This window comes from Bos javanicus, chromosome 26 (assembly GCF_032452875.1).
Source record: "Bos javanicus breed banteng chromosome 26, ARS-OSU_banteng_1.0, whole genome shotgun sequence".
NCBI lineage: Eukaryota > Metazoa > Chordata > Mammalia > Artiodactyla > Bovidae > Bos > Bos javanicus.
Genome location: NC_083893.1, coordinates 16,713,396 through 16,738,401, shown reverse-complemented (window position 1 = coordinate 16,738,401; position 25,006 = coordinate 16,713,396). Strand labels below are relative to the sequence as shown.

The window sequence follows — 25,006 nt, the reverse complement described above, 5'->3', positions numbered from 1 at the left end:
TCAGTGGTGATTAATTTCATCCAGGATGAGCACGGAAGGTTTTTCTGACCAAAGAACGTGAGAAGTAATGCAGGAGAGCACAGGGTACAGGCAGGGACCTCAGACGTGCTGAGGTCTGCTAGGGCAAGGACCACTGCCTCACTGTGTCTTGCAGGGCGAGAGGATCACGCTGCTTCGACAGGTGGACGAGAACTGGTACGAAGGGAGGATCCCAGGCACGTCCCGGCAAGGCATCTTCCCCATCACCTATGTGGATGTGATCAAACGGCCACTGGTGAAAAACCCCACAGATTACATCGACCTGCCTTTCTCCTCCTCCCCAAGTCGCAGCACCACTGCAAGCCCTCAGGTACCTAAGCTTCTCGTCACTGGTTTTCACACTCAGCACGACAAATCTAAGTGCTAATGGCACACAGCCCCTCTGGGGTGGGTCTGCAGCAGTGCAGAGAGTATGCATTCCAGGGTTTGTTTTCATGTGTACAAATGGCGTTTTTCAAGAATTTGCTGGGAGAAATATTATCTGAGGGAAAAGGAAGCACTTAAGGTGATTGCTCTGGGGACAAGATGATTGGGGAGAGAAATACCTGTCATTATCAGATGGTCCAAAACTCTGTTCTGGCAGCATCCCATGTTGACCAAAGCTGGTTGTCTGGGTACCACCACAATCCCATACATATCATGGCCAGTATGGTTCTCTTAGTCATCTTACTGGTCAAGATTGGCCTGCAGAACACAAAGACTGAAAGAATTTCACATCCTTATCCTCAGACACATAGACCAGATTCAGAGTATTCTTTGCAGTCAAGAACCGGGTTGCAAAAGGAATTTACAGCATCTCTGTCTATACTGGGCTGAAAGAAAGTAGATTTAAAAGCATAATATGGTCTTTGCTTCCTAAACATTAATTATGAACAAACTTATTCTAAACTATAAATTATTCCAAACCCATCCCCACTGTCCCAAAGCCAAGGAAAAAAACCAAACCTTGGGTTCAGGAGAGGCACAGTGGGGTGACTTCTGTGAAAGACTGACCCTAAGTGGTAAGTTACAGAGAGGATGGTCAGGGGAACAAGAGCAGGACCCGGGGGCCCAGGGTCCTGCCTGGGCCTCTCTCCTCTCATCCTCCTCTCTCACTTGCCATTGCTGACCCCAGGAGATGGTTCTTGGCTGAAAGCATGAGACAGGCTGACCCAAGGATTCTTTGCACAGTGAGATCTAGATCCGGTGATCTCGCAGGGAGAGAGTGTGAGCCGGGCGTAGGGCACTCTGCTTGGTCACAGCATGAGGAACACAGTTAGATTTTATGCTTGACTGTAGCCAAGTGCAACTGTGAAACAAGATGGCTACACTGCTCCTACACCTCTCTGGAAGGCTCTTCACTGAGCCCCCTAGAGAGAATAAATGCCCAAGAAGGGCCAGAGTGGTGGCAGACCTTTGTAAACTCTCTGTACTCAAGTATAGTTGACGTACACTGTTATATTCGTCTCGGTGTACAACACAGTGGTTCAGCCAGGCCACCTTTCTCTCCTCATGGCTCTGGGTCAGGCTTCATTGCAGAGGCAGTTGGATGGGGTGGGGGTAGGGAGCTCCCAGTGTGTCCCTTTAAATCTGATTCTGCAGACCAGCTGGCAGCATCTGTTTCTGTCCTGATGGGACCCTTTCTCCCGTCTCCATGCCACCTGCTTCTCCATTCTCCCCCGCCTGCACACACCCATGTATCCACACGCACGCACCCGCATCCACATCCAGGTTCTCTCCCAGCCCGACCAGGTGATTTCCTTTCTGGACACCAGCGTGCCCTGCTCATCCTCTCCATTTCGTTCCTCTCCAGACATCCCGTGTGATTATTTTCCTCCTTTATTCTCTGTGCTGACACTTGTGCCTTTTACTTCTTTTGTTTTCTTCTCTCTCCTTCTCTTTTGAAGTTTCCCAGTCACAGCAAGCTCCTCATGCCGGCCCCCTCATCTCTGCCCCACCCCCGCCGAGCCCTGTCCCCGGAGATGCACGCTGTCACCTCTGAGTGGATCTCGTTGACTGTAGGGGTCCCTAGCAGGCGTCCTCTGGCTCTGACGCCACCCTTGCCTCCTCTGCCCGAGGCTTCTATCTACAGCAGTGACCCCTTGGCCTTGTTCACAAGGCCCAGCTCCTCGCTGCCCCTCAACCTTCCCCATTCGGGCTGGTCGGACCGGTCCAGTCCACATTCTGCGGTCTCCCCGCTGGCCCTGCCGCCTCCGCACAAAGCCCACTCCCCAGCGCCTGGGGCCCAGGCCTCCTTCCACGTCAATGGAGACAGTGGTACCTATGTGCCACCTCCGGGGGTCCTCCAGGATAGCTTCTCCCAGCCGTGGCTTGGGCGATCTGACAGGGTCATCTCGGAGCTTAGTGACGCCTTTAGCAGCCAGGGTAAGCGGCAGCCATGGCGAGATGGAAATGGAGCGCGTGAGAGGAAAGCAGAGAGGGAGGCGGGTGAGAGATGCCCAGGTGGACCCGCCATCTCTAAGAAGAGCTGCTTGAGGCCGTCAGACGTGGTCAGGTGCCTGAGCACCGAACAGAGACTCACAGAGCTCCACACCCCAGAGGAGAGCCGGCCCCGCCACCAGCCCCTGGGGGGCCCTTTCTCGGGAAGGGAGGCTGAGTGCTCAGAGCTGCAGAGAGGTGGTGAGCCGGCCGCTCGGATGGGTGCGAGCCAGGTAGGCCTGCAGCATGACCGTGTGTGCCCGGGCATCTCGGGCAGCGGGGCAGCCTCACCCACAGCCAAGTGGATGCCCACAAGACCCGTTTGCTTGTTTGGAAACAAAAATATGACCCAGGAGGGAATGGAGGGGTCATCCATTAGGTTGTCAGGGCTGGAACAGCTGGAGGCCAGGGACAGTCTGTATTCTGGCCTCTCGAAGTGATTCCAAAGTAAGCCACACTGTTGGGTACCTCCTGGCCTGGTGCAAAAACCCGCAAGAAGGCAGGCCTTCCTCCTGGCGCAGTCGCGCCTGGGAGAGGACCCTCGGCTTGCTCTAACACAGCTGAGAACACCAGGCTTCAGTTTGGCTCCGTGTGGTTTGGTTTTGTGTGCGCTGCGCTGTGTTTCCATAACCCCTGGCGCTCTGCCTGCCAGCACTTAGCCCCGCTGGGTCTCGTCCTGTCCTGTGTCTGTGTGGGAGCTGAGCTGCTCACTGATGGGCACATACGTTTTGGTTTTGGGGGGATCAACCCAGTGCTGGGATCCTTGAAGGACAGGCCAGGTTTTTAGGCAACTGTCCCATTTTCTGTCTGGGACAACTACAAAGATTTTGGGGTCTGGACTGAGGTGGCCCTAGGATGTTTTGAGAGCTTAAAAATTGGGGGCAGGTGGCGAGGAGGTGAACGTGGCAATTAGATCATGGTTCTAATACTGGCTATGCTGTTTAATACCCCAGAATTCAGAGCCTTTGGGCAGCTTCTCCAAAGTAGCCGAGTCTGAATGCCTGCTCTCCTCTACCCTCTAGTGATTTGGAATTGAGTTACTTTCCCCTTCTTAGCCTCAGTTTCCTCATCTGTAAAATGGAGATAACAACTACCTCACAGTCAGGTTGAGAGGATTTCACAAATTGATGCATGTTAAGTGCTAAGCATAGGGGCTGGGAATGGAACACATCAGCACTTTATAAATGGAAGCTCTCCACCTTGGAGCATCTGGAGCTGAGAACATTCTAGAATGTCTTTTGAACCAGATGGAATTCTTGAAGATGTCTCCAAGCCATTTATTATCTACTGTGCACAATGCCCATGGTAGATGATGATGTTTAATCTCAGTTTCCCTTTAAAGTGTCATTTACTCAACAGATACTCATTTGAGGGTATACCTACTTCTGGGCAGGATACAGGGTTTCCCATTCTGCCTTTGAGGAGCCCTGTGCTTCAGGAAGACTGGCACACACAGCTGCAGAGGTTTGCCTGGAGGCTGCAGGAGCCTGCGGCCTGAAGCACAGATTTGGCCCCACCTGCGGCCCCAGCCTGATGATGGGGAGTGGGGCGTCATTGCTGTGGGGAAGGACAGCGTGTGATAATGGTCAGTAGTCAGGCTCTACCTCCCCACCGGCTTTCTCCTATCCAAAGTAGGAGTGGAATTTGTCTCTCAATCACAGGACAGTGTAAGGATTAAAGGAGGTAGGTGTGGTGCCTGGCAGGCCGGAAGGCTCCCTGAAGCGGGATGTTGCTCCAGCTCTGAGGCCAGTGCTGAGGAAATACCTGGGGAAGGCTTTGCCTGAGCAGGTGTTCCTGGAAGGCATGTTCTGTGAGGAGAGAAGGGTGTGTCCTGTCAAGGAAAGAAATAATTTGCTAGGGGAGAGGCAGTGAAGTGACTGATGGAAAAGAAGTCAATGTCTCAACACAGGAACAGTTCTGGAAAGGTTCTAAGTCAGCCCTTGGGGCCTGGAGACCTCCTCATGGTTGGCGGTGAGTCATTGCGGCCCAATGCCAGGATCCAGTATGGACAGGAAGCGCACACGGTGCTTGGAAGAGGCTGGGGGTGGACACTTCCCATTCCTAACTAGGAGAGGGTGGTGTGCTGGCAATACAGAAAGCCAAACTTGTTGAAAACTGTTTCCTGATGGGCCTCCAGACCCCAGGTGCACCCCTTCCCATCCCCTCCCTCCTGCTCTCCCAACAAAAAGCTGGGCCCTGGCCTTGCTCCATGTTGAGAGCTGGGGGGTGGTTATGTGAAAACGGCTGCTGCCCACCCACTCCCTCACCAGCTCCTTCACCTTCCCGTCCTAGAACTGGGACCTGGAAGTCAGCTTGGGAAATGAGGTCCTTCCAAGGAAGCTTTCTGCCTCTCTTGAGGCCGTCTTGTGCTGACAGAGCACAAGATGGGAAGGGCTTGAATGACAGGTATTCGCTGGTGACCCAGTGACCTCACTCTGTGTCACTTGAACAAATGCATTCCAGACTTGCTTGTATTATCAGAAAAACTGTCAACTGCTCTTGTCCTTGCTGGGGGTGAGGAGCTGAACCAATAATTCAACTTTGTTACCAATGTTGGGAACCTAGGTAGATATTCTGATCTATAAGTGAAGGGAATCTAACCAGAGAGCAAGAAAAGACATTCCAAAGTGTTTTGACCATTTCCTCTTCTATTTGAGTGTCTAGGATGTTCCAGGCACTGTGCGAAGTGCTGCAGGAGGCAGAGAGGGGTGAGCGTTGTCAGGGGCCCCCCTGCTCTCAGGAAAGTCTCTCCTCCTTCCTGGGCTTAGAAGGCCTCATGGAACTGGCTGTTTTGACAGCTAAGCCAGCCTCACCCTCCCCTCAGTCTCCCCTGCTTGTGCGTCTGGAAAATTTCCACCCATCCTTTACTTCTCCATTCCTTCCTGGAAGCCTTTCCTGCCAACTTTCCCCTCCCCCTGTAGGACTAGATTAAGTGCCGGACTTTGTGCTTTCACAGCCCCCAGCACCTGATCTTAGGGGCACTTATCAACTCTATTGTATTTGTCCCTTTATCTGTCACCCTCAGAGCGCAAGGGACGAGGATACTTGATTGAGGAAGGTGCTCAACAAGTATTTGTTGAGTGAAAGCAGAGATACAATATGAGTGACCCCAGCTAAAGGAGTGTAGGTCTTTACTGGGGGATAAGACATGTTCACAAAAGTAAGTATAAGGTAGACCAGGAAGAAGGGTCACAAACAGTTTCCTTGGGGAGTTCAAGATGAGAATAAGCAAGGGAGGTTGGTGTGGGGTGAGGTGGACAGATTTCAAAAGAAAAGTGACTTTTGATTTGGAGTTTAAGGAACTGGGAGTTTTATGATAGGTGAACAGCAGGAGGGCAGCGTTCGAAGCAAGCAAATAGCCTAGCTAAGCCCCAGGGGTAAGAATGTGAAAGGGTAGGTGAGTTCTGGTTTCGGTGGGGCTTCTGTGTCCGCCGGTGGGTAGAAGGGGCTGTGAGCAAAGCTTGGAGGGCTGGTTGGTGCACATATGGATACTGGTCAGCACCTCCTCACAGAGTGGCTGGTCATCCTCCACAGGTCCTATGACCCTTGCTAACTGGTCATCTGCATTCCCTACTTGGTGCTAGTCCCTGTTCTGCTGCTTTCTTTCTCCTGAGTCACCTGTCCAGCCCATCCCACGACCCCCAACTCTGCAGATGTGTGAGCACTTCCTTGTGAAAGGGTTTGACTTTTCACTCCTTGTAGACTCCCAAGCTGGTGTGACATTGGGTCGGTTGCGCATGTTTTTAGCTAGGAGTTCTCTGAACAGCAGAAGGGAGTGAATGAGGGGCAAGGGGCGTTTAGGGGAAGCCAGGATTGGTGGGAAGAGTGCTGCATTCAAATTTAGGGTTCCTGGGCTCTATCTCCTGCCTTGCCATGAGCCTGCTGTGTGTCTCTGGGTGAGTCACTTCCCTTCTCTGGCTTCACCATCCATAGACAAAAGATCCAGACAAAGCTGACTTCTTGTTAGTTTTGATAGTCTCTGATTAACTAAAAATCCTGTGTGCATTTCAGTTACAAGGAAAGAGAAGAAAAAATACAAAATTTTAAGGAAGGGGGTTTATAATAGACCTGTGCACCTTCATAGTGGAAAAATAAGTGTTTCCCTTTGTTTTTTGAGGGACAACTAATTGGACAAACATATACAAAATGCCCAAGAGTTTGGAATTATCAACCAAGTTCTTGGGTTTTGTTGAGCATAATTTTGGCTAGGAAGATTTAGGACAATTGGTCAAGAAAGTGAAGGGGAAGATGGTCTTGGGATTCTCCAGCATTCATCAATATTTTCTGAGCCTTCCCCAAGAGAGAAGTACTGTTCGCTGACTAGCCTCCAGACTTGGTTGTTAGGAGCTTCTATAACTGGTGTAAGAGATCCTCATAGAATTTTTGACTTTAAAAGAATCTTTAAAGTCACTCCAGTGACTTGCAACATTTTCTGGATCACAAAACTTTTGAGAATCTGAGGTTATCTGAGTCTAGGCCAGCGGTTTGGGAAAGAGGGTGGCACACACACAATTTTGCATAATTATAACAGTATAATCTGGGGGAATAATTTTTAAATAAAAGTATTCAGGAAAGCTCTGTGTCCTCAAAGCTTCTGAGAAGCACAAGAACAACACTACAGCCTTAGAGAAAGGAGAGCGGGAAGGGAAACAGGACAGAAAATTTGAGCTTTGGTGAACTCAGAGGGAACAGCCCTTACACATGGAAACTAGGTGAGTTCCCAGAACTAAGATAAGAAGAAAGGTGTAGGCCTGCCTTGAGCATAGAAATCAGAAATAAAAAGGAAAGCATGTGATACAACTTACAAGAATGAAAAGGAAATTTAAATGTTAAAACACCTACCTAATAAGGGGAAACACTTTCCTTTGACTCACTGAGAAGGGAAATCTCTAAATATACACAGAGTGTTCAACAGTGTACAGGGTGGGGAGAGACGCTGGTTGCAGTTCTTAGAAAAATCACCAGCAGGTATGTATACTCTCAATAGTCAAGGCCCAGGGAACTAAGACCTGAAGTTTCAATCAGTTCAGTTCAGTCGCTCAGTCGTGTCCGACTCTTTGAGACCCCATGAATCGCAGCACGCCAGGCCTCCCTGTCCATCACCAACTCCCGGAGTTCACTCAGACTCACCTCCATCGAGTCAGTGATGCCATCCAGCCATCTCATCCTCTGTCGTCCCCTTCTCCTCCTGCCCCCAATCCCTCCCAGCATCAGAGTCTTTTCCAGTGAGTCAACTCTTTGCATGAGGTGGCCAAAGTACTGGAGTTTCAGCTTTAGCATCATTCCTTCCAAAGAAATCCCAGGGCTGATCTCCTTCAGAATGGACTGGTTGGATCTCCTTGCAGTCCAAGGGACTCTCAAGAGTCTTCTCCAACACCACAGTTCAAAAGCATCAATTCTTCGGTGCTCAGCTTTCTTCACAGTCCAACTCTCACATCCATACATGACCACTGGAAAAACCATAGCATTGACTAGACGGACCTTTGTTAGCAAAGTAATGTCTCTGCTTTTGAATATGCTATCTAGGTTGATCATAATTTTTCTTCCAAGAAGTAAGCGTCTTTTAATTTCATGGCTGCAGTCACCATCTACAGTGATTTTGGAGCCCCCAAAAATAAAGTCTGACACTGTTTCCACTGTTTCCCCATCTATTTCCCATGAAGTGATGGGACCAGATGTCATGATCTTCGTTTTCTGAATGCTGAGTTTTAAGCCAACTTTTTCACTCTCTTCTTTCACCTTCATCAAGAGGCTTTTTAGTTCCTCTTCACTTTCTGCCATAAGGGTGGTGTCATCTGCCTATCTGAGGTTATTGATATTTCTCCCGGCAATCTTGATTCCAGCTTGTGCTTCTTCCAGCCCAGCATTTCTCATGATGTACTCTGCATATAAGTTAAATAAGCAGGGTGACAATATACAGCCTTGACGAACTCCTTTTCCTATTTGGAACCAGTCTGTTGTTCCGTGTCTAGTTCTAACTGTTGCTTTCTGACCTGCATACAGGTTTCTCAAGAGGCAGGTCAGGTGGTCTGGTATTCCCATCTCTTTCAGAATTTTCCACAGTGTATTGTGATCCACACAGTCAAAGGCTTCAATATCCACCCCTAAAAGAGATGTTAGGAGAGAAATGGAGGATTTCAGTAAAAACCCAGCTCATGCCAGCTGCAGAGCATAGGGTGAGCTAAGGTGGCCTCTGGATCAGCACATCCATCCAGCTATTTGGATATCTCCCTCTGGCAGAGCACAGCCCGGGAGATCAAACGTGATAGGAGGCATGGGACCCGGAGTCAGAAAGACCAGCGTCCAAATTCTGGCTCTTCACTTCCCAATTCAGACACACTGGGTCTTAGTTTTATAAGATGAGGTAAATATTGACCCCTTTATTGAGATATTATGAGGAGTTCATTTATTGAGTTAAATGAGGTTTTCTGGAGCTGAATGCACCTAGCACAGAGCATGTAATTGGGACTCATTAAATATTGTTCTGTGATATCGAGGTACCAGGGAAAAGAAAAGTAGTTTATCCTCCTTACTCCATTTCACCTAAGAGAGGAAGATGGGGTTGGAGGAGAGAAGAAAGTAGAAGATAGAAGAATCCTTTTACTGGATTGTTGCTGTTGTCGTTCGGTTTCTCAGTCGTGTCTGGCTCTGAGACCCCGTGGACTGCAGCTTGCCAGGCTTCCCTGTCCTGTATTGTCTCCTGGAGTTTGCTCTAACTTATATCCATTGAGTCAGTGATGCCATCCAACCAACTCATCCTCTGTTGCCCCGTTCTCCTCTTGCCTTCAGTCTTTTCCAGCATCAGGGTCTTTTCCAATGAGTTGGCTCTTCACATAAGGTGAACAAAGTATTGGAGCTTCAGTATCAGTTCTTCCAATGAATATTCAGGGTTGATTTCTACTCACACAAATCCAGAGTTTAGAAAATTTAGAATTTTCACCCTGTAAATTAGTGCTTCTTATTCTCTCACCTTGAGTACAAAGGCATTCCCTTGGAAAGTTTTGGTGTCTCCATGGCATCTGTTGTGTCATTGTTTTAGGAAAAAAACAGACCCCACCACAGACTATATGAGAAGGTTAAGCATGTAAGTTTAGTGCTGTCATCAGGTTCAAATTACATCAAAGCTTGTCTGTGGACTGAACTGCAAGGAGATTGAGTCTAGGTGGTAAGCAGTTGAACTGATTGGTTATCGTTTGTTTTGTTTGCAAGCTGGGTTCTTTTTCTTAGTACACCCAAGAGAAGGGCTCAGGGGAGGCAGACTATTCTGCAGACCTGCCCAGGCTTCCTAGAGCCAGAAGCCCGAATCATTCAGGTCTCCTGCCTCCTCTGGCAGTCTGCCTGTGGTCCTCCAGGAGCTGTGGCTCTTTCTCTGCCATCAGGGCAGTCCCTCACCTCCCACAAAGCCAGAAGGGAACCCTCCGGACACCCTGGAGGCTGCAGTCAGAGCCGCCCTCCACCCCGTCTCCAGTGAGCAGTGAGGAAGTGCTGCTCCTTCTAAACCAGGTCAGCCCGGCCCAGCCTTTGTTCTCAGTTCATGGCATGCACGCACACTAATGACTACATGAGAACTTCAGAGCCAAAGAGGATATTGATGTAAATCATGCCCAAGTCTCTTATTTTACTGAGAACTTGAAATCCAAAGTTAAGCATTTTGCTCAAGTGACAATGAATTAGTGTAACAGTCTGTCCTGGAACCCTCCCTTCCAGTCCAGCGTCCCCTGGGAGGCCAGCATTAGTCACCAGAGAGTTAGGGTCTGAGGAAAGGAGACGGTTTGGAGCGGCTCACCGTCTCTGAGACTCATGACACTCCTAGAAGGGCTCCAGGCCATGTGGAGGTGGGGCTTCTCTGTCCTGCCCACAGCTCCAGGACCTCCTGCTGGCCTCCAGCCTATGGACATTTTATTTTGGGCTTCAAGGCTTTGGCAAACACCCAGAGCTGGAAGAGAACGCTTAGTAACTGATAGGAGCACCAAGTGTTTTTTTGTGGATCCAGAGGGATTAACAGCCCCCAGAGACCAGTGTTGGGTTTCTGAGGGACTGCTTACTGTGAACTGGAGGTGGAAGGGCCGCAGGGACACACACAAGGTTGCTCTCTCAGAAGAATGAGACACCAGCTCCAGGCCAAAAGGGCCAGCTTGTGTGTGTCTGCGCAAATATGGAAGAAAAGCAGTTTCTGGATCAGTAGCTATCACCTGCTAACTGTTGATGGGGCTATACAGGATGTGCTGGGGTGGAGGGGTTGGTGGTTCTTTTTCTAAACATGTGAAAAACTGGGATGTATTTTCAGGAGTCTGAAATGTCCTTAGCATGAGATAATAGTCCTTTTATCCCTAACCCTGGCTGAGATCGTGATTAGAACTTTGTCTGCTTTTGGGCTTAAAGAAGGGTGTACACTGAGACCCAGGGAGGGTTTAGAGCAGCCCTGGCCAGCAGGAATATAACATAAGTCATGTATGTAATTTAAAATTTTCTGGTAGTAAAATGGAGTGAGTGAAATTAATTTTAGTAGTATATTTGACTTATTGACCCAACATATCTAAAATAGTATCATTTTAATATATAATCAGAATAATTGTTGAGATATTTTAAATTCTTTATACTAAGTTTTGAAATAACGTTGTAAAAAATACTTTTGTAAAAAGTGTAAATAATTTTACACCTACAGCACGTTTGTTACTGGCCCCATCTCAGTGTTGAATAGATATGTGAGGCTACTGGTTACCAGGCAGCATAGTATCAAAGGAAGAGATATATAAAGCTGCAGATGGTTGGAAAACAGGACCAGGGAGAGAAAAAGACATACATCTAGAGAGGAAAAAAAAAAGTCTGAAAGTCAGCAGCCTTCAAAATGAAGGGGAAGTCCCTATGGTGGATATCAGTGGTTTCCATCTCCAACAAGGATCCACATGCCATACCCACTCATCCCCCTCAAAAAACTGGTTTACATTTCAGCTGTATGAGATGTTTGGTTTAAATCTAAGGAATGCATGTCAAATAGGGAAAAACTGAATCTTAGCTAACAGCATAAATATTTACCTCACCTTCTTCCTTCATTGATTCCACAGACGTTAAGTAGGGAACGAGTCAACTCTAAGGGAGGAGTTAAGTTTGTACTAGATGTTAAGTGTGTCCAGATGTGAAGGCTGCAGTGATGATTATCCTCTGGTTTGACTGTGACCTGGTAAACTGGAGGTCATGTCAGTAGACTGTACTACATTTGACCTGAGGTTGGTAGGCCACCAGCTGGAGCTTGGAAATTTTTTTTTATGAGAACTTTCATTTTCATGAGGTGTGATCCAGACCAACCAGTCTTAGCTCAGTGTTAGACAAATGAAATGCTCCAGAGCCTTGCTCCCCAAAGTTGGTCTGTGGACCAGCAGTATGGGCATCCCCACATAGAAATGAACACCCCAGACATGTCAGACCAGAATCTGTATTTTAACAGGATCCCAGGTGACTCTGACGCACATCAGCATTTGGGCAGCAGTGCTCTACAGTTTCCCCTGTAGCAGTTGTCAACACAACCTCAGCTTGAACAGCTGCTGGGACCAACAACCGCTTCCTCTCAAGGCAGCACTTTCTATTGGACAGCTCTCCCTTTTGAAAGTTTTCCCTTCTGTCAAGTCAAAATCTGCCTGTAGAGATCACCCACTCGGGGATGCCACATAGAATCTCGCATATTAGATGCTTGGGAATGTCATTATTTTGTTACGCAGAAGCCTTGATCCAGAGGCTGGATGGGCAGTGAGGCCAGCTCCCAGTCATCTGGCAAAGGCCTGCAGGTCCTGAGACATCTTCTAAGGAGCAAACCCCTTGCAGTTCTCTTTTTAATTGAGTTCTATCTCTTCTCTGCATCCTGCCAGAAACCAGGGAGGCTGGTTTAAGGGACTGAGGTTTGGAGGGGTTTGGAGAACTTGAAGCAGTTTTTCAAAGAACAAGAGTATGGAAGCGATGTCTGGAATGGAAGCTGGCCCACAGGGGATGCAAGTGGATGGGACATTTACAGCAGAGGGGAATGGGAAGGGATGGTGTGGTGGAGCAGTGTCAGCTCTTGCAGGCTGTGTGACATTGGGGAATGCACTAAGCCCCTCTGAGCATCAGCTTCTTAGGATTTAAAAGAAAATGGGATGATAACCCTGTCTTGCCAGTCTCCAGGGTTTCTGTGGGACTCACTGAATATAATGTCAGTGGAGGCAACTAATAATGTGGGAAATGGTTCAAGGATGAAAGAGAAGGTCCAACGAGATAGTAGATGAATCCAGGAGACAGGGCTTCCGCTAACTTGCTGGATGAGCTCAGGGAAAGTCCTCAGTGTCTCTGGGCCTTCCTGGGAAACAAATGGTCACACACTAAAGATCTGAATGCTCTTCTAGAAGGCCCTGGAGTTGCTGTGGCTCATCAGTATTATTGCATATAACCTGGAGGGTTTCTCCAAAGACGGCTCTTCAAATGTTCAATTAGGGAGACTTCTTAAGAGTTGGAATTGAATCCTCTCTGGGGTAAATAATTCCCAACACTCTTCCAGTGAAGGGCTGGCCAGCTCTATATAGGATTGTTACTTAAAAGACAGGTCTGCTTGGCCAGATTGCACCTTATTTTCATGTCATGATGTGGTACCAGAGCTGGTGAGTGAAGAGTGATGGTTTCATTTCTACTGCTGTGTCAGGACACACGGTCCTGTTCCTGTAAGCAAGCCCTACTCTATGAGATATCGGAACTCATCTATCTCATATGTAGCTGGAATGTATCATTTGCAGGTTTTTCCTGGGAGAACAGCCTTTTTTGATACACCACGTACTACCAGGGGGTTTTTCAAAATCATTACTCTCTTGTTTGGTTTTTACAAGTACGAGAAAATGGCATACCTGATAGTTTTATGAGCCTGCTTTGCCAGAGGAGGCTCCCTGTCAACAAAATAACTGGAACGGGCTTTCAGTACATCAGTCCTTTCATAGATGCTTACCGCTAAGAGTGAGGGGACCGGCGTGCGTGCTCACAGAGGGACATGACTGTCCTTAAGGCAGCCCTTCTGTGTCTCTTCCCTGCCAGTCTGGAGTCCCTGTGTTGTTCATTCTCACCTCACTGCAGCCATGCTCCCAACTGCCCATCTCATCGCCCGGATGCTTGCTTCTAACTCTGTACATTGCACTGTCTCCTCTGCACCCACCGTGTTGTCATGGAAACTCGGTGGCCATAGGCCACGAGTGTCCGGTGTCATCGAGTGTGATGGTGTGGTATGTGTATTTGCTCACACTTTTATTTTTAATCCTTTTCAATGTGACATCTGCTAAAATGTCTCCCTTATAATTTGCTTGGTGATCACAGCCTTCTCATCATTCATTGAGAGCAGGACCTGATCTCACAGAATCTGAAAAGAGCTATGTGGTAAGATGCCTATTGAATACGACTGTAGCTTTTCTAAAGAGAATTCTGACTGATTTTTAGAATCTAGACTGGAGTAGACTGGTTGACTCACAGAGCCATTATTTTTAAGAATTTTATGGCTATTGTAGTAGAGAGAGCGATGCTAGGCTACCCCCTCCCCTCTCAAAAAAAGGCAGAGGAATTTAGAGACTGTTTCTACTCTGCCTACATGTGGGATTAATATTTTAGTGCATGATTGGGGATACATACTTGCATCTCTGTCCTGAAATTACTCCATTTGTAACGGTTACTCACTAATTACAGGCCTTTATGCTGCTGCCTTTTTAATGTAATATTCATACTAAATCCCAAATTCTTCTGTATCTTACCTGTTTTTTCCATGCTTTCGCCTGGACCCCTCCTGCACTCCACTACTGGAATATCTATTTTTTTAAACTGGATCTTCAACTCTGTTGTTTCCTTGGACTTATGTGCTTCGTCTGGAATGTTACATCTCTTCCTCTCTTTCTTTTTTTTTTTTTTTGTCCCCATGTTGACTGTTCTATGGGGGTTTCTGGATATCTCGGGGCCACCTCACAGGAAGCAGTCTGCAATGAGATCATAAACATTGCCGAAAAATCTGTTCATTACTGCAGCACTGTTTCTCATCCCCTTGACTTTCATCACAAGGTATCCCCTTCTGACAATAAATCATCTTTAATCATTTCTCAGCAACCTCAAGCCCAGCAGCGAAGAGTCGCCCCAGACAGGAGTCAAACCTCCCAGGATTTGTAAGTACATGTGGCGAACCCCGGTTCTTGCATTGTCCGTAGTCTGTTGGCCTTAGGAAGTGGGTCGTTGACTGGCTGTGGGAGCAGCCATTTAGGGGAAATGAACCCATCACTCCCAGCTTCTCTGAGGGCTTCTAGGTAAGGCTGTTTCCCAACAGCCAATGAGAAAACAGGTGGGGGGTGAATAAAGGCGGTCGGGGCCTCTACGGGGAAGGGAGAGGCGGTAAGGAAGTGTAACTGCCATACAGGGCAAAGGGGAGCTGGACTAACTGGTTTCATTCCTAGTGTTGTGAGAATAGAGAGGAAGCAGTGTTAATCCTGACTGGAGATGAATGAATAGGGTTGATCCATTCATTAAAAAAGGAGAGTATTGGGTATCTCCTATATTCCACGCACAAACTCCACAAACTCCATCCACAGGGGAATGGGGTTTTGGAATAAACATTGAAAGTTGGATTTGAGAGTTAGAGCAAAGAGGTAAAAGTCTTCCTAGCCAAGGAATCCAAATGTACAAAGACCCAGGGTAGGTGTTGTGTCTGGAGAACACCAAGAGACCCCTGTAGCCACAGGATGCAGTTCAGGGAGGAAATGGAGATGAAGTTCAAGGGACAGGTTGGGACCAGATTGTAGAAGCCAGAATGCAATAGAAATACATTTGGGTGTTAGTCTATGTCCACTCAGGAGCCAATGAAGGATTTTAAAATAAGGGACATACTTGGAGTTCCCTGGCTGTCCAGTGGTTAGGACTTGATGCTTTCCTGCCAGGTCGCTGAGTTCAATCCCTGGTCAGGGAACTAAGATCTCACAGGCTGCACAGCATGGCCCCAAAAAATGTGTGGAACACGTATCTGATTGGATTTCATTTTGGGGAGATAACTTGGACAATAGAATGGAGAGTGGATTTCAGAGACAAAGGACAAAGATAGTAATTTGGAGATATGAGTACAGCAAAAAAGTGGTGAGGGGCTGAGCTTGGACAGACTGGGCACCTTGTGCATGGAAGTATAGAAGATTCCCCAAGGAGACAGGGGTAAAGGGAGAAGAGAACTGAGGATGGATCCTTGGGGAACCAGCCTTTAAGGCCACAGAGTAGCAGCCAGCAAAGGGGACTGAGAAAGAGCAGCAAGAGACACAGGTGAGGGTTTAGGAGTGTTCATTGGTACTGAACAGAGCAAGAAGGGTGTGGTCAGGAGTGCTCCTGCCTCAGAGAGGCCGAGGAGGGTAAGAAATGAGAGGCGTCCTCTAGGTGGCAAGTTGGAACAGTCTTTGGTGATCTCTGCAGTGACAGTGTTGGGTGTAGGCAGATGCTCTGTTAGAAAAGGGTTGATGAGTCAGTGTGATGCTGAGTGGAAAGAGCTAGGGGATTGGGGGCTAGAGAGTCAGGGAGTAGCACAGGACAGGGGAGGTGTTTTCAGGATGCAGAGGCTCAAGCACTTAAGGAGGAGTTGACAGAATCAAAGATATAAGAGAGAAGATGTAAGTCAAGGAAACAGCCCAGGGGAGGGAGCTTAGCCCGGCCAGGAGCGGGAACCCTTCCTTATACATGGAAACAGGGGCAGGAGGGGAGGAAAGTTAAAGTTCTGCTCAGAGTTGGGCACCAGAATTGGCAGAGGAAGTGAGGGAAGGATTCTATAGAACTGTGTCCCTGTTAGCATGAGGCCCGTCCAAAATCAGAGCCCACTAGGGACCCAAGCAGCAGAGTCACAGGACTGTGTGCAGCCAGTTTCCGCCGTCTGGGTTGAGAGCAGAGAGGCAGGTGACAGGACTAACCTCGCAGAGATGAGGCAGGCAAGGAAGTCACCACAACAGTGAAGGGGCTGAGGCACCGCCAGGAGTCCAGTTTGGGCAAGAGACAGCAGGCAAATACAGAAACACCGAAAAGTATTCAGTTACCAAGTGGGAGTTCATCAGCGCCACTTCTTCCGCATTAGAGACCTTACTTCTGGCAGACAGATCCATCTGCCAAAGTCTCACGATATCTGGATAAATATGGAAAATTAAACTGCCCCTTTGGCTTGCTAGCAGAGGACAACGAACCTCTTGTTTCTGGAAACTGATTCCGCTTATTTCTAATCCCTCTCACCCACACCCTGGGATTCACTGACATCCACTGAGAGAGGTAGAGGATTGGCTCATTTGGAAAGTTTTGCCTGCTACTGTTATGTTTCAAAGTATCAAGTAGACAGAATTGTGAACTGGTAGGTGTTTTTTAGTGAAAGTGTGATAGTCACTCAGTTGTGTACGACTCTTTGCAACCCCATGGATCGTAACCCACCAGGCTCCTCTGTCCATGCAATTCTCCAGGCAAGAATACTGGAGTGGGTTGCCATTCCCTTCTACAGGGTAACTTCCTGACCTACAGGGGATCGAACCCACATCTCTTCCACCTCCTGCATTGCAGGAGGATTCTTTACCATCTGACCCACCAGAGAAGTCCCAGTAGGTGCTTCTTAAGCATTTGTCAAAAGAATAAATGAAAACAAGGCTTTATTTGTTGCCAAAGCAGGTATCGATTTCATAAGTAGTCCAGCTTTGTCTGCTGCTGCTGCTGCTAAGTCGCTTCAGTTGTGTCCGACTCTGCGACCCCATAGACGGCAGCCCACCAGGCTCCCCGTCCCTGGGATTCTCCAGGCAAGAACACTGGAGTGGGTTGCCATTTCCTTCTCCAGTGCATGAAAGTGTAAAGTGAAAGTGAAGTCGCTTAGTCATGTTTCTTAGCGACCCCATGGACTGCAGCCTACCAGGCTCCTCCGTCTATGGGATTTTCCAGGCAAGAGTACTGGAGTGGGTTGCCATTGCCTTCTCTGCCAGCTTTGTCTAGAGCCTGTCAGAACAGCACAGACTACATACATTGCCTTAGGCCAACTAGCAAGTAAATAAAAATTTTAACCCCAAATATTACTGGGATAGATATGCCTTCAGGAGTTTTAGAAAAATGGCATTCACATTTCAAAGCAATTAATAAAATATGTGTTGGCATGCAAAGAAACTCAAGGCAGTATTGCTAAACAGTGTGGTAACTGGGTTATACTTTTAAAAATTATATATATACACATGACAATTGCTTCATGCTCTCCAATGTATGTGACTCGTATATAATGTCTGTCTCTGGACCTAAGTAACTTCTGATTATCCTTGACAATCTACACGTGTTATCTTGTGTTAAGAACTTGATTAACTTTCAAGGGGGAGCATCTAGACAAAAAAAAGCTTGGCTAAAGCAACCAGATGAAACTAAATGAAAGCACCAATCATGACTTGCTTCTCAGATTCTCCATCCCTCTGAATCTTAATTTACTTATCACATGTTGAATGGATCTCCCCCAATGCTAAGTTATTAAAGAGCCATTAAAATACTTTTTTCCCCACTGATGAGCAGGAAACACGACCCAAATGTTGATTTAACTGAAACAGGTTTTTAAAACTCATTTAATGCCATCAGCATTTGGGTCACTTACTAATCATTTTTTTTAAATTTACAGATTTAGCTACCAAGCATTGTATAGCTATATACCACAGAATGATGATGAATTGGAACTCCGAGATGGAGATATTGTTGATGTCATGGAAAAATGTGATGATGGGTGGTTTGTTGGTAAGTGATATTGTGCTTTTCTTATCTGTTGTGTACTGAAGGAAAAACTTGGAGTGATGAGTCACAAAAAGAGCACCGTTCTCTGCACAGAAGGAGAGCCATCTCAGTTCCTATACCACCGTCAGAAATGCTGGGCCACCCAGTATAGGTCTGTCCTCAAACCAGTGTGGATGATAGTAACTGTGAACCTGAGGACCAAATATGCCAACATCGACTGCACAGAAGGGCAGTTGCCAGTTGCATTTATTGAGTTCTATTTGTATTTTTGGGGGGAGAGGTGGTGGGGGCACTGCCTAGCTTGTGGGATCCCAGACCAGGGCTTGAACCTGGACCCCAGCAATGAAAGAGCCAAATACTAACCACCAGACTGCCCGGGAATTCACTGTTTCTGTTTCTATTCTGCATCTGTCTGTCCTACATTTGGAAATTTTAATTTTTAAAACTCCTGTGGAACAACACAAGAACATGTGCGTGTAGATTTCCGCCATGAAGTGCAAGCATATATGTAGAGAGTCTGAAAGCCTCATTTACTCCAGGCTTCTAATAACTTTAACCAAAGCAATACCTGATGAATTAAAGGAGTCACCTTTATAGGAGCAGAGAAAGATCAGAATTTGAGATTCTGTAACAAAGTAGATGCTTAATAATACTTTCTTACTGAAGTTCTTTCAACAAACAGCGTGTAAGACAGAAATAGTCCTCTTTTCACAGATTCAAAATCTTTACCATCTCAGTTCTCTGCAGCCTCCCTGACCATTGCCCTGGGGCTTCAGCTAACTGTTTTAGATGGCCTTAGAATCCCAGGGACGGGGGAGCCTGGTGGGCTGCCATCTATGGGGTCGCACAGAGTAGGACACGACTGAAGCGACTCAACAGCAGCAGCAGCAGCTTTGACACATTCTTTTAGATATTTTAGTTTGTGCAACAACTCCAACCCACTGTTAGTGGCTGCTTGAAATGTGTTCAAAGGATTCTGAAGCCCTATCCAAGCCAACTGGGGAAAGGATGCAATGATCAAATTATGCTGTCTGCTGATGAGAGTAATGATGATGCAACAGCTATCTGCCACCTCACCCTCCAGCTTTAGAGAAAGTCCAGTTTCTAAGACTCTGCACTCCCAATGTAGGGGGCCCAAGTTTGATCCCTGATTAGGGAACTAGATCCTGCATGCTGCAGCTAAGACCTGGAGCAATCAAATAAATTAATTTTTAAAAGTTGATTACTTGAAAAAAAATTCCAAGGGAAGGAGCTTGATTAGGGACCCAGCAATTCTGGACGTGAAACAGTCCAGGAAGGACTTTGTGGTAGCTCAATGTTCTGGAATCCTGGACAAGGTTGGTAGCAAAGACATGGAGTCAATTTGGGGCTTAGGCACAGGCTTAGGAGAGAAATTTCCTTTCACTGTGTGGTCATATCCAGAGGACTTTCAGAAATGCCAGTTTCTAAGTCTAAATCCCCCTAACCTTGGTGTGTTGGATAGCTGTGTTCATCCTTCCATAAAAGAGAAGTACTGGAAGAGCCATCGGCTGGGAGTCTGAGGACCTGGGTTTAAAGTCTGCCTGTCTGAGTTTGGGCTTCCTCATCTGAAAAAGATGGGAGTGTTAAATGTCTTGCTTATCACCCAGCTATTATGCAGCCTAAACGAGATAAGATAGGGCAAAGTGATTTGGAAACCATATGCCCTTCTACAAGCTTTGGGATTGTTATCAAGGGCTCTCTCTCTGAACTCAGTTCTGAGTCAGTCTTCTCATTGTGTCTGTGTTTTTTTGTTTTTAATAGGTACTTCAAGAAGGACAAGGCAGTTTGGTACTTTCCCAGGCAACTATGTAAAGCCTTTGTATCTATAAGAAGACTGAAAACCACAGAGATGATTTTTATTGGAGGACGAAGCATAATTCATGAATTGGTCTCTTTATTTAAACGTTGAGTCAGTAGGAAAACTAATGCAGTGGATAAAGTAAGAAGCAAAAGAGAGGACAGAGAAGTGTTGTATTTAAAACCTGAGCCCGTCGAAGCTTACTGCGTGTATTGGACAGGGCTGAACCATGCAAAAAAGGAATGAGGCAAGTCGGTATTTACTTAGCTGCTTCTGGGAGCCACGCCAGCCCTGCCCTCCTCTTCCCAACTTGGGTAACCTGACCGGCAGCATGGTCCCAGAGAGCAGTTAAGCCAGAACTGCCTCTTGCTGCTTCAGGCTTGACCAGCTTTGGCTCAAAAGGGTCATTTAGCCTGCACGTGCTCTCGGAGCACCAGGCAGCTCCCCAGCCATCCTCTAAGGCTCCACACAGACTCCCCCAGTTGCCCTGGAGCCTCCTGGTCCCCTAACATTGCTAGAGATCAGTTGGGGCCACCGAGGCAATCCCTAAACAGTGGTAGAGACCCCAAACAACCCAAGGCCAAGTCCCCGACTCGAGGTAGGTGGGGAAGTAGAAGTCAAAGTAGGCGCCCCATGCACTCAGCATGCATGCAGCGTTACCATTGACACCCCTGATGTTCAGACAGAAAAGCACACAAGGCTTGCCCCCGGAGCAGGGTGGTCAGGCAGGTAGTTCCATTTGTATTTCCAGGTGATTAAGGTGAGAAGCCTGTAGCTCTTGAGGTCCCCTGCCATATGGCTCCTTCCATATCACTGGCTTGTATAAGCATTCACTTTCAGGGCAGCATAGTGTCATTTACAGAATGCCATTTCTACCCTTGCTTTTCTGGATTGTTTTAGGCCGGGACAGTTGGGGGTTGATAGGCTTATTCTTAGAAAAACAAGGGATGGTGTTCAGTGACTCAAGGTAATACACACTGATGTATACTGGATGCCTGGGGCCACCAACGAGCAAGGCGTGCTCCAGGCCTTAGAAAGGTTTCACCATGTCTCCCCCGAGGAGCCCAAGGACCACTCAGAATGTAGGAATCCAGGGTTCTGAATCCTAACACACCCTGTGAGGCTTCTCTTTAGAAGGTGCAGCCGCAGTGGCCCTACATTGGAGGCTGTAATTCCGCTTCTTCCAGGAGGCCTGTCTTTTGTAGAGGGGCCAGAGCCAAGGAGGGAGGCCTCTGTGATGCCTGGGGTGTACAGTCACAACTTCATCCAATTCAAGGATGTTTATCGACCTCTGTTACATACCTTGGAGAGAAAAAGATAGAAATGACCCATTTTCTTGCCTGCTGGGAACTCAGAGGTGATTGGAGAGACAGACACACAAAAATACTGAATCAAGAGAGACTGCGATATGTGCTAAGAAGGGTGTGAGAGGAAGAGATGAATTTTCTCTGTAGGGATCCTAGAAAGCATTGTCATATTTCTCTCTCCATTAGCTCACTTTTGAACAACTAGGATGCTGGGAGAACCTTTGTCCGAGGGTAGTTTGTGGCTGGAAATATTTAGACCTGCTTCCAGGGTCTTCCAACTCTGATCCTCCCCACAAATCCACATTCGAGGTCATCAACAGGAGAAGCAGTTCCAGGTATAGGGTTGTGTACAGGACTCCTGGCTCTCCGCAGGTAGCTCAGAATTGGCCTGAGGTCCCAAAGTCTGGAATCTTTCCAAGTGAGCAAAGTTCATCTACAGTGCCTCAGCTTCTGTCTCCATTACTCATCTTAGAAGCTCGTATCAGCTGGCCACCCTTCAGACAGCCACAGGACCCTCACTCCCTCTCCTTCAAATCCTGCTCTCAGGAAAGCAACTGCCACTGACTCCTTCACACTGAAGTGTAAATGACAGATGAGAAGAATGTGTTACTTCTTCCCGAAACATTGGTTTTTAACTAGAACAGATCACAGAGCCTTAATTCCAAGGGGAAAGGCTGTGGAACCAATGGTGGAGGGTGGGGCTGGGGAGTGCGGGTAAGGGTGGATGAGCCCCCTGTGTAGAAAGGGACTTCTTGCTATTCCTTGAGTAAGACTCATTGCTTTGGAAGGTCCACCTCACCATCCAAGGGCGCTCTGTTTCTGTCCTCCCCCTTCGAATATAGACCCTGTGCATATTCACATACACTTTGCACAGCAGCGTTTCACGTGTTTTGGAATGTAATTCTTATATTGGCTAATGTGTTTCCTAGTCTTTCTTAGATGCAAACCATAACATGACCTTATCTGTTTTTTGAGGGGGTGCTTATTAAGTAGCTTATTAATTTTGAACACCTCTTTAAATACAGCTAGAAAATAAACCAATTTGTAAAGCCACATTTGCATATGACGCCAGCCTCCCGACTTTGTATATCTCGGGAATCCCAGGTATGCCTCACCGGTTTGCCCATCTTTAATAAACTCATCTGTTAAAATCTGCATCAAACTTCAGCTGCCTATGTATGACAAAATGAGGAACAAAGGGTTCCAACTGCTCCTTTGTCTTCATACATTTAGTAATACAAAATACCTATTTTTATGCTGAGATATTTATACAGGTTTATTAATCGCAAGTGTAACTAACTGGCGGCATGCCCTGCAACACATTTTAATAGATTAGCCATGCTTCTGGGTAAAAGCAAGCCCCACACTACTTATCTTTTGCAGTCTCTCTGGGATCAGTAAGAGAAAAAAATCACATGCTTAAGAAGTGGGACTGTAAATATGTATATTTAACTTTGTATAGCCCATGTACCTACTTTGTATAGAAAAATAATTTTAAAAATCTGAACTGAAGGGGAGGGGGGTATAATAAGGAAGTCATGAAGTTTTTTGCATATTTAAATGAAGGAATTCCAAAAAAACGTACCTGCAGATTTTTAGCACAAAAATACCATTGTAAAGTGTTATAATTTTAAATAATCATTCTTTCTGGGAGAGAAAGTAACTGTTTTCTCAGTTATAGTGTTTTTTTCTTATTTCTTTTTTTTTTTTTTAGCAGTCCTATTTATCTGCAGTAGTATTAAGTCCTATTGCTAAGTTACTACAAAAAAGATCATATTCTGAAAGAAAATAACTGACATTATATATAACCAATTAATTTAAAGTATTGCCATTTAAATTACACACCAAGAGCATGTACCATGCAGACACAGATTTTTCTGTTCATCTATTTTTCTTTATGCAGTGGATCAATTTGACAAATAGATGTTGAATTACTACATTGGCTGTACATATTATTTAATAAACTTCATTCAAAATTGTGTGGCATATGCATATTCTTACCGTTCATTGTTTCTTCCCTTCCCTTTCAAGTTTCTCCAACGAAGCTTATATTCACTGCTTCAAAGGTACACACGCACACCTGGCTTCCCCACCGAAGGCAGGAAAGAATCTGCCTGCAACGCAGGAGACCTGGGTTTGATCCCTGGGTTAGGAAGATCCCCTGGCGAAGAGAAAGGCTACCCACTCCAGTATTCTGGCCTGGAGAATTCCATGGACTGCATGGGGTTGCAAAGAGTCAGACACGACTGAGCAACTTTCATTTTCACTCCCCCTCTGAAGACAACACTTATTCTACTCTCAAGAGGCTAACTCCATGATAACTCTCTGAATTGATTAATGTTGACCATTTTGCCATTCTTTATAAATTTTGTTCTGATTATAAGAGTAATGCACATGTCTTTAAAAGCACAAGTGACCATTATAACATATGTATAATGGATCTAGATTTACTCCACAAGACATGGGGACAGACAATAATGAGACAGCACTTAGTTTTCCAAAACATGTTGAATCTGGCCCTGAGTCTTCTCTTGCTACTTGGGTGAAGATGCAGTCCATCCTTCTGTTCACTTCCAAACCAAGTGTGTCGAGGCTGCAGCATTAGACATCCAGCCACCCCTGGCATCTTCACTGGGCCAGGTTTGGGGGGAGGGGGCGGTGTGCAAGTTGCTACAACACTATGGTCTGTCCCATAACAGGAAACCCCCAAATTCCCACCCTCCCTGACACTGACCCTCCTTCTGCAGTTTCAGCTCAAAGCACCCGTTTGTACTGCTACCCCTTTGGAGTGACTTGGAATCTTCCCCTGCTTAAGCTTCCAATAGTCTGAGGAGAAGGGTCGTCTTCCAGGGGTCTGACAGCCTTGACACTAAGCCCTGAGTCATAAGCAGTACTGCCATCCACCCTGTTCAGCAAATCTTATCAGTCGTACCTTCAAAATACCTTTAGAAACTAACCACTTCTATCTCCATCAGTTCAGTTCAGTCACTCAGTTGTGTCCGACTCTTTGCGACCCCATGAACCACAGCACGCCAGGCCTCTGTCCATCACCAACGCCCGGAGTCCACCCAAACCCATGTCCATCGAGTTGGTGATGCCATCCAACCATATTATCCTCCGTCGTCCTCTTCTCCTCCTGCCCTCAATCTTTCCCAGCATCAGGGTCTTTTCAAATGAGTCAGCTTTTCTCATTAGATGGTCAAAGTATTGGAGTTTCAGCTTCAACATCAGTCCCTCCAATGAACATCCAGGACTGATCTCCTTTAGGATGGACTGGTTGGATCTCCTTGCAGTCCAAGGGACTCTCAAGAGTCTTCTGCAACACCGCAGTTCAAAAGCATCAATTCTTTGGCACTCACCCTTCTTTATAGTCCACGTCTCACACCCATGCATGACCACTGGAAAAACCATAGCCTTGACTAGACGGACCTTTGTTGGCAAAGTAATGTCTCTGCTTTTTAATATGCTGTCTAGGTTGGTGATAACTTTCCAAGGAGCAAGTGTTTTTAATTTCAGGCTGCAATCACCATCTGCAGTGATTTTGGAGCCCAGAAAAATAAAGTCAGCCACTGTGTCCACTGTTTATCCATTTGCCATGAAGTGATGGGACCGGATCCCATGATCTTAGTTTTCTGAATGTTGAGCTTTAAGCCAATTTTTTCACACTCTTTCACTT

At 46.7% G+C, this 25,006-nt stretch overlaps 1 protein-coding gene and 1 long non-coding RNA gene across 30 annotated transcripts in view; one reads left to right on the top strand and one right to left on the bottom strand.

Moving 5' to 3' along the window:
- The window catches only part of SORBS1 (sorbin and SH3 domain containing 1), a 235,601-nt gene extending 212,292 nt beyond the window's left edge, over positions 1-23,309 (top strand). For 19 of the 28 annotated variants that reach the window (XM_061402887.1, XM_061402899.1, XM_061402900.1 and 16 more), the window contains 4 exons: positions 155-349; positions 14,554-14,612; positions 18,095-18,207; positions 19,987-23,309. In XM_061402887.1, the coding sequence (XP_061258871.1) occupies positions 155-349; positions 14,554-14,612; positions 18,095-18,207; positions 19,987-20,054 (435 nt within the window). In that variant the 3' untranslated portion in view covers positions 20,055-23,309. Of the gene's footprint in view, positions 1-154; positions 350-1,925; positions 2,691-13,782; positions 13,843-14,421; positions 14,613-18,094; positions 18,208-19,986 lie in introns of all 28 variants that reach the window. The other 9 variants (XM_061402876.1, XM_061402872.1, XM_061402873.1 and 6 more) reach the window with 2 other exon arrangements.
- The window catches only part of LOC133239214 (uncharacterized), a 61,467-nt gene continuing 36,809 nt past the window's right edge, over positions 349-25,006 (bottom strand). The window contains exons 2-3 of one of the 2 annotated variants that reach the window (XR_009733759.1): positions 14,211-14,429; positions 349-739 (exon numbers count right to left, since the gene is read on the bottom strand). This is a non-coding gene — a long non-coding RNA (uncharacterized LOC133239214). Of the gene's footprint in view, positions 740-9,476; positions 12,785-14,210; positions 14,430-25,006 lie in introns of those variants that run through there. The other variant, XR_009733758.1, reaches the window with a different exon arrangement.